This window comes from Protopterus annectens, chromosome 14.part0 (genome assembly GCF_019279795.1).
Source record: "Protopterus annectens isolate FY-2018-M chromosome 14.part0, PAN1.0, whole genome shotgun sequence".
Taxonomy (NCBI): Eukaryota; Metazoa; Chordata; order Ceratodontiformes; family Protopteridae; genus Protopterus; species Protopterus annectens.
The window spans coordinates 875,892,054-875,900,964 of record NC_056748.1 but is presented as its reverse complement, the minus strand read 5'-3'; the positions used below and the strand labels follow the sequence as shown (position 1 = coordinate 875,900,964).

General features: G+C 36.8%; 1 protein-coding gene across 3 annotated transcripts in view; it reads right to left on the bottom strand.

The window, feature by feature from the left end:
- TBC1D12 (TBC1 domain family member 12) overlaps positions 1–4,856 on the bottom strand; it is a 1,516,811-nt gene extending 1,511,955 nt beyond the window's left edge. For 2 of the 3 annotated variants that reach the window (XM_044056656.1, XM_044056658.1), the window contains exon 1: positions 4,453–4,856. In XM_044056656.1, coding sequence (XP_043912591.1) covers positions 4,453–4,496 — 44 coding nt within the window. In that variant the 5' untranslated portion in view covers positions 4,497–4,856. The remainder of the gene's footprint in view (positions 1–4,452) is intronic. The other variant, XM_044056657.1, reaches the window with a different exon arrangement.
- Between the last annotated feature and the right edge of the window lie 4,055 nt (positions 4,857–8,911).

Here is an 8,911-nt window from a genome sequence, read left to right as displayed (position 1 = left end):
TTGTGGAGGTATCAACTAGCTTTGCCAAGACATATGCATTGATAAAATCAAGGAATTTCTGGGCATTTGTGTTCTGGCATGAGTAATTTTTCCAATCTGTGGTGGGTTAATTAAAGTCACCCAGGATCAGGATAAAGGGTTGAATCTTGATAAGATTTGAAGAGGTCCAGATAGGTGGAGTTGGTATCTTGAATCAAATTTGGGGGCCTGTAGCCATCTATAAATTGAATAGCGGTCTTGTCAATTGTTAACTGAACCTGGAGTATCTCCTGTGCATCATACTGCCAAGGAGTGTATCATAGAACTGATTTGTTTGCAGTTAAATGCATTCTCTAGAGTCTCCCTGCTCCTTTAGCTGTTTAAAACTTTCATTTAGTGGAAAGTTTGCCTGGTTCTTTCCCTACTCCCACTAACCACTTTGCTTTTACCTCTTTAGTTCTGTCTACCAAATCCTTACCTGCCATGTTCTATCCTTTCCTCATATCTCTGCTTCATCCTCAAATCTACCTTACCACCATCATCATCATCATCAACCCCCCCTCCCATTTTCTACATGGGGTGGGGTTGTCGTGTCAATTATTACTATCTCTCTCAATTCAATGCCACTCTCCTACCTTCTCAACAGTTATGCCGGACTGTCGCAGGTTTTCTCTCACACAACCCCCCCCCCTTTTGCAGGATGCCCTCATTTCCCCTTGCCTTCTTCATGTCTGTAACAAATCTTCACCAGATTGTCTTCTGCACACGTGCCAAAACCACATTAATCTGTTCTTTTTCACATTCTCTGCAACTGGAGCTACTTTAGCTTCTGCTTTGTTGTCATAATTTCTTCATGTGTCTCATAATGTGCACCCTACTGCACATTTATTTATTTATGACATTTGTTAACTGGGTTAGTCCAACTGGGACAAAGCCCTTTTTCACTGGCGACCCAGGGAGAAAAGCTCCGCAATGAACATTCAATAATTAGACATAAAGTAAATCAAAAATTTACAAAGACAAGCAATAAAATTTAACATTACTGGTACTTTGAATAAAGATTGTAGTATAAAAAAATACAGATAAACCTATCTTCTAGTGCACATCTCAGGCACTTCATCTCCATCTCCTCTATATTCTTCAACTGCTCTGCCTCTGATGCCCACATTTCTGTACCATATTAATGTAGTCTACTGAAGAAGGGCATTAGCCTGAAAGCTTTGTGAAGAATTGAGCCAAGTGTTTCCTTCTACGGGGATTTTTCTTGTGCATTTGGGTTTTACTTGTTCACAGTGAAGGTTAACCACTGTGCTGGCCCTGCTGCTTGCTTCTTCCTGAACCCCAACTGCTCACCTCCCATCTTACTTTCTACTACTCTGTGTATTCATTTATCAATCACCCTCACCGGAACTTGCATGCAGTTGACAGGAGTTTGACACCTCTGAATTGCTCAGAGTTGTGAATGTCCCTTTGTTCTTGTACACTGTTATTAGTATGCTTGTTCTCCAGTCATCTAGAATACCCCTTTCTCTCCATACTGCTATGAATACCCTCAGGAGCCATTTGTCCCAATCTCACTCAGTATATTTCATATCTGCTGTGACCTCATCTAAGTCTGCTGTTTTCCTTGACTTCACTTTCCTTACTGCTATTCTTACTTCATCTTATTCTTCTACATTAAGAATAAGAATCCTGCTAGTTAAAGTAATATCCAGAATGTTTTTTTTCCCCTCAGTTGACTTTCTAAACAACTGTTCCAAGCTATTAGCCTTAAATAAATCAAAGCGGTCATTGACGGGATTAGGTGAAGTGTAGGGAATTCTGTCACAAGAAGAATTACATGGGATGGAATAGGAAGGGAAGAGGGAGCCCCTAGTGTGGATGGAAACAGCATCAGAATAGATACTGGGCATAACAACTAAAGGAATAAAACCTCACACTCTAATGTGCATATGGGAACTAATGCACTTGCAAAGAGAACTATGGTGACAGAGACATACAAGGCAACAAACTTGGTGACATACACAGAAAAGTGTGAAACTTAGTAGCCATCTCAGGGTTGTTGCCAGTGCCACATGAGCAAAATGTTAGCATAGAGAAAATAAGAGATTTAAATATATATATAGTTAGGGATCCTGGAAAAGATGAAGACAAATATGAATTTATGACTGCTATATGCACATATGAGTTAATTAGGTGTTATACGACAATGACCCTCTGGAGTTAAATATACAAAAGTAAAAACTACTGAAAAAGGACTTAAAAGACGTATTGAAAATATGGGTCCTTTAAACTAATATACATAAAGGAAAATTATTAGTGAAGGTGGGATGCAAAAGGAAAACATCTGCTAAGAGAGTATAGGCATTAAAAGGAGGTAAAAAAAAAGTACACTGCAATGCTGTACAGGACTGTGAACCTAGTTCCTAACTCGAGTCAAATACTTAAGATGAAGGGGGCAAACACCGTAATATGGTCTGACTTGGTGAATGATATTTAAGAACAATGAAATTAGATGGATAGAGACTGGTGTGTACTGGGATAAGGCATACAGTAGAATAATTCAGACATAAGAAAAAGAAAGAGCTCATTGACAGGCGGGCCTCAATAAAAGCCTGATGATGATACACTATGAATAAAAAAACTGTGGGCCAAAAAAAGCAGTGCTTCCAAAGCAGTAACTTAATTCAAAAACAGCACAAAAATCCTACCAATAAATGCCACTATCCTTAACCTGATCCCCAGCCTCAACAATATGCAGGGGGCTCCATGCCTAATTAACAAACTCAGTTCAAATGAAAATCTGAAATTACTTTGGATTTACTCCTCCTTAAAAGTATGTTGATACCCTACAATTGAAGGGCACACTGATGTCCATGGACTGCCCCATACAAGTACTAAATAAAACTTGCATTACTGCACATAATGCACAACTTGGGACATGCCTAAGAAAAGCCCCATTCACTGACTAAGTGTATATATTCAGTTGCCAAACAACAGGTATGCCATGTAGCTTCATTCTTTTCAATGCAGCATGGCAATAAAGCAACTACTGTATGACAAGCTACTTGTAAAATAAATTTTAAGTCTGTGTACATATACTTGCATAATGAAAAACACATCAATTTCAAAGAGCTCCATAAACAACATTTAAGACTCTGCAGTGCTGCAAGCCACATATATAACAAGCTGAAAAACTGTTTTAGCTACTTACAAAAGAAAGACAGGGCAGTGCAATTAGTTTTTCTTTGTCTCTTGCAAACAGTTTGCCTGGAAATAAAAAAAAAACTCATTTGGTTTGGATCCCTTCCTGTCTTCCTTATCTTTTTCAATTTACTCCCTACTTGCAAATCACAAAACTGATACTCATTTCCTTGCTCACTCCTTAGGAAATTTACTGGCAGCTAAAATGCACTTTTTTATGTTCTTTCTTCTTCTTGTGAATCTGTTCCTCTTCAGCCCATCTGTTACAGGGTATTCTAATGACTATATCCAGCATGGTAACCTTACTGTATGTGTGTGTGTGTGTGTGTGTATATGTATATGTGTGTGTGTGTGTGTATATATATATATATATATATATATATATATATATATATATATATATATATATATAATCTCACATACCTGCAGCTAGCTGCTTGATTGTGCTGCTGATTTTTAGTAACCACTCCCACTACTGCTATCCCAAGTCTGTTTTTTTTGGAAAGTACCCCTCCCTTGCCTTCCAACCCAGTCTAAAATAATACTGTTAACAGTCCGTCTGCAGCGCATTTTTATCACACTTCGTATGCTTTTATTATGCAACAGACAAGTATTTTACTACACCACTGTACCCTATCAAGTTTCAAGCCGTTCACTGTCTGTACCTGAGCGGCGCACAGCTCTTCCCAAAACTTTGTCGAAATGTATTTAGTGAATCCAACGCAGCTAATATATAGTAAAATATCGTAAACACAACTTGAAAAGTTAGCAGCAGGGCAATAGCTACATACTGGGAATGCTTGTATACGCATCCCTTTGTGTACTGCTGTTGTCACAAAAGCTGTTAATTAGACATCTGACACTGACAGCTATCCGCTGTTTCCTGAAGTAAAACTAAGAGCAGAACGGCTTCTATAGTGCTGTCTGATTCAGGCGCTGTCAGTTTCAAGATAGCAAATTAAAAGGATACCCACTGTTTACTTTCTAAGCACACCGTACAGGATAATGGCAACGAGTTGTTGGTTGTGAACATTTACAGTATTAGAATCCCACCCTCTTTTCATACGTTGTGCAAGGTATCATATTTTATTAACTTACTGTAATTCGCTATATAACTACCTGTCAACGATTCGAGCACTAAAGTATGGCTGGGTACATACCAACCACTGTAACAAGGTGCTGCCTCCGTAAATAATGAATGGGGACACAGCTGGGGTTTACAACTGCGAATAACAGTAAACCTACAGAACAGATCAGCTCCCAACTCACCTGTCAAGAGTCTGCTGAAATGACACCGCCGTCCGCTCGGACATTATAATTCCAATCTGTAGAGACGGACTAAGCTCTCCCGACTCAGACAGCACATACAATGCCGCTAGGCCTCTCGACTCGGTGCTGCCACAAGAACCGATGCTCAAAGACAGCGGTCACCGCCCTCTCTACAGTCCGTGCATGAGTGCTGAGATAGTCGAGAGACGTGGCAAGAGCCTTCCCGTCTTGATTTCAGAAGTTCTGCCTAGCCGGTCCCTGCATGAGAATGCCTCTGGCTGAATCCACCTCCATTGACTCCCCTTTCTCTCTCTCCCTAAATCACACACACACACACTCTTTTTTTCTCTCTTTCAGCTAGTAACAATACTAAACCACTGGCTGCGTCACCACCCACAACAGAGGAAGGTTTTGCAGGCTGCTTGGGAATTGTAGTTCCAGTATGAACTGAGCTGCTTGCTATTGAAACTGATCAGTGATCACTGGCTTTTCCCATGCCACCTGCAGCTCTTGGACGAGGTTTATTTTGAGTACCAATTATGCAGTATATCCCAAGTCGGGTATTTTAATTTTTGTGTAGGTGCTTTTCTGCAGCATTGCATGCACTGTATCGGTGACATTTTAATTGACATAGAACATAATAATAATAGTAATAATAATAAATTATCAGTCTATTTTTTCAACAAAAATATCCATATCTCTCAATTATTCCGATTTTTCTGTATATCCAAATTTTTACCTCATAATTTTGATCTGTTTCTCATAAAATTTGAAGTTTTCTGACATATCATTGAGGACTAAAGTCAATAATAATGGCATACATTTGACTTTCAGATTTCATATCCCTTAGGAAATGTATTCTAGCACAAAGCATGTCATTTTAGGAAGTTACTAAGTTCATAAGGGCAATATTTAAAATTAGTCTTCGATATTGGGCCTTTGTGCAGATTTATTGAGTTTAGAAGATGAAATTTATTTTATTATTTATTTATTTAAAATTTTTGACCGGGATAGTCAGACTGAGCTTGCGCCCTTTTTCAGGGTAGGCCCGGGGAGAAAAGCTCCAAGATAGAAAATATACAATTAGAAATTTCACAGTACAGATTAAATTAAATTTCACAGTACAAATAAACAAGTAATAAATTCACCGTACAAGTTATAAAGAAAATAGCCAACAAGCAAATAATTAATTCTTCGTTTGGTTTTGACAGTAGAATTAGAGTACATACAAGTAAGATCAAATAACTGTACAAAAAGGGGCAAATGAGGAAATGTACGGTATTGTGAGTTGAAAGGACAGGCCATACATCACATTTCTTGATGATCAATTAGTTTCTATGGTAGGAATATTCTGTGGCAGTGGCACTCAAAGTCAGTAAGTTCCCAACAGGCTTAACTGAATTGAATATGGGTCAAGTGAGTCAACAAGTAAGATAAGTGTCCACAGCAATGTGTTTCTTCTTTCATTAGCTATTCATTTAACATTTGTTTAATGGGAATGTCCGACTTGGAACGAGCCAATTTTCAGTGGCGGTCCGGGAAGAAACGCTCCAGACACGTTCCTTTGTAATGCGGGAGGAAACGAATGGAGGGAGGACATGCAGGATCCACACACACTATTCAAATACCTAAGGGAAACAAAATGACTGTTGACTTAGCAAAAATGCTAAAGAAAAAAAAATAAAAAATATGTATATATGTATATAATATATATATATATATATATATATATATATATATATATATATATATGTGTGTGTGTGTGTGTGTGTATATATATATATATATATATGTGTGTGTGTGTATATATATATATATATATATATATATATATATATGTGTGTGTGTGTGTGTGTGTGTGTGTGTATATATATATATATATATATATATATATATATATATATATATAGATAGGTGTGTGTCTGTGTGTGTGTGTGTGTATATGTGTATATATATATATATATATATATATATATATATATATATAAATATATGTGTGTGTGTGTGTATATATGTATGTATATATATATATATATATATATATATATATATATACATATACACACACGTCTATCAACTGTCCAGAATTTAGCAGAATGTCCAGATAGTTTCCCTATATTTTTGGTCTGTTCCTCATAAAATTTGTGGTTTATTGGAAAATAATTGAAGAACTCACTAAATAATGAAACACATCTGAGTTTAAGATTTCATATAATTCAGAAAAATGCATATAAAGCAGAATGTGTAATTCTAGCAACTAAATTTATAATTGCAATATTTAAGAATCTGTCCCTAATTCTGGGCCTTCGTACCTCCAATATTTTTGGCCTTGTCCAAAATTCTTGTGCTAAGAGGTTGAGGTGAGGGCTATGACACAGATGTGCTTATTATATTACTAGCTGCTACAGTAGAGATTTCAGTTTGGCAATCAGTACATATAATGCATCTTTTATTTCATTTAAGATTTATGCCATGGAACAATGAGCATTTGTTTCAGGAGGCGACAGGCAGACAGTGTGAATGTTTAGTAAAAAAAAAGTGACATTTCAGATTATAAACTATAAACATTTATATTGTTACAACTAAGGCCATGTTAATAATTTAGAAAATCTAGTAAAATTCCGGAATTTGCACTGCCTACAGGTGAGTAGTATTTTGACTATTAAATGTTTAATGTAAACAGTAAATCATTTTAAGAATAAATATCATGCTGTGATGTACATCATCTTAACTTCTAGTCCAAGCTGCTGCTTGTGTTAGCTAGCTTTGCTACCTCTGCTGAGTTCCATTTTAAAGTTTCTCAGCTTCAAAGCCAAGAGCTCTTGTTGTTTAATATTCCTACAGTATTTGGACTTTTTAATAAACAAAAAAAAAATCACTTCCATTAGCAGTGAGGTCTACATGTTTATAGAAACAGCACCTGCATCAGCCTGAGGAAGAGGAAATTAATGAAAAAATTGGTAATATAGATACCTTGACTGCAGATGATGTAAAAAAAAATCAGTCCTGAGAAGATTACTATGGAAGCCTGGAGCATTTATTTATGCTTGTGGGAGGGAAACCTACAGTTCAATAGAGAGCCTCTGAAACATACAAACCTAGTGAAAATACATGACTATGACTGGTAAACTTTAAAGAGACATTTTAATTCTAAGCCAAGTGATTGCTAAGGAAGTATAGCTGTTCTTATGCTAAAAAAACTCACTTTATTTCTGAATATGTAGCATAGTTGATAAAACTGCTCTTGCTTTCGGAGAGGCTTTACAGTAGACATTGAAAGAATTGCATGTGGAATAAATGATGAATGCATGCAAAGAAGTTGTATTTTTAGCCTAAATTAAACTGACGAGTAAATACCTTACATTTTATTTTGGCAGTGGAAGAAAGAAATAGAAGTAAAAGCCTTACAAGTCAAATATTTGGCAGTAGCACTTACGTGAGTAAAAAAAGTGCAGGGTGTGGTCCCAAGAAAATCAGTAAGAGCAAAGGCAAAGTCTGATACTGGTGAATTGAAATGCAGCACAGAGGTTCTAATTGTAAATATAAACTGTAAAAGTACTATGCATGTGATCGAATCTGACATGTCATAAGTGACTGTGTATCAAAAAAAAAGCAAACAAAAAAAACAAAAACTAAGCTTATGACTGATTGCAGTGCTCACCTGTTTTTGCTAAGAGTGAAAGCATGGAAGGTCTCGACCACATATTTGCTTTACAAATCAAGCAATGTTTAAGTTTACAGAAAAGTTAACCCCTTCTTGCTACAATTGAAGGCAGAAGACAAGTTTGTGAATTTTGAAGTGTTCGGGAAATATCGTAACCATTATGAATAACCAGACATCTTGAGAAATCATTAGCACAGTTTTGCAACCTACTTGCCTTAGAAAGAAATTTTACAAAGAACATGTAAAGATAGCTCCCAGGATTCATGAACAATCATGTAGGCTTCATGCATAGCATACATGATGTTTACGTGTTAGCGGGATGAGCAGCAATGCTAATTGCATATGCATGGCGCTCATCCTGCTTCCACGAATGCAAGCATGTTTTCGTGGCCAGCAACAGTGTTGGTGTCCATGAAAACATGTTGAGCAGCATGAGCACACACAGCAAACAAATAGGCTTGCCTATAAGTAATCCTGTTAAGCGTGCTCATGTGAACAGCACAAAGAACTATTAGGGCAAATAATGCAAGCTGTACCAGGCAGGGAAAGGGTACTGAGTGCACTGTGCACATAAATGAAACATACGAATACAGAAATACATAATAGTTGAGGATAAATGGCCAGGGTGACTACAATAAATGGTTACCAGGCAGGGAAAATATACTGAAGACAATGTGCACAGAAATCAAAAACAATGTATACAGGACTACATGACGGGAGGGTTAATTTTCAAAATGTACTAAGAAAATTGATTTAAAGGTGCTTATATCACAAAGACAATTTTGTAATAATAAA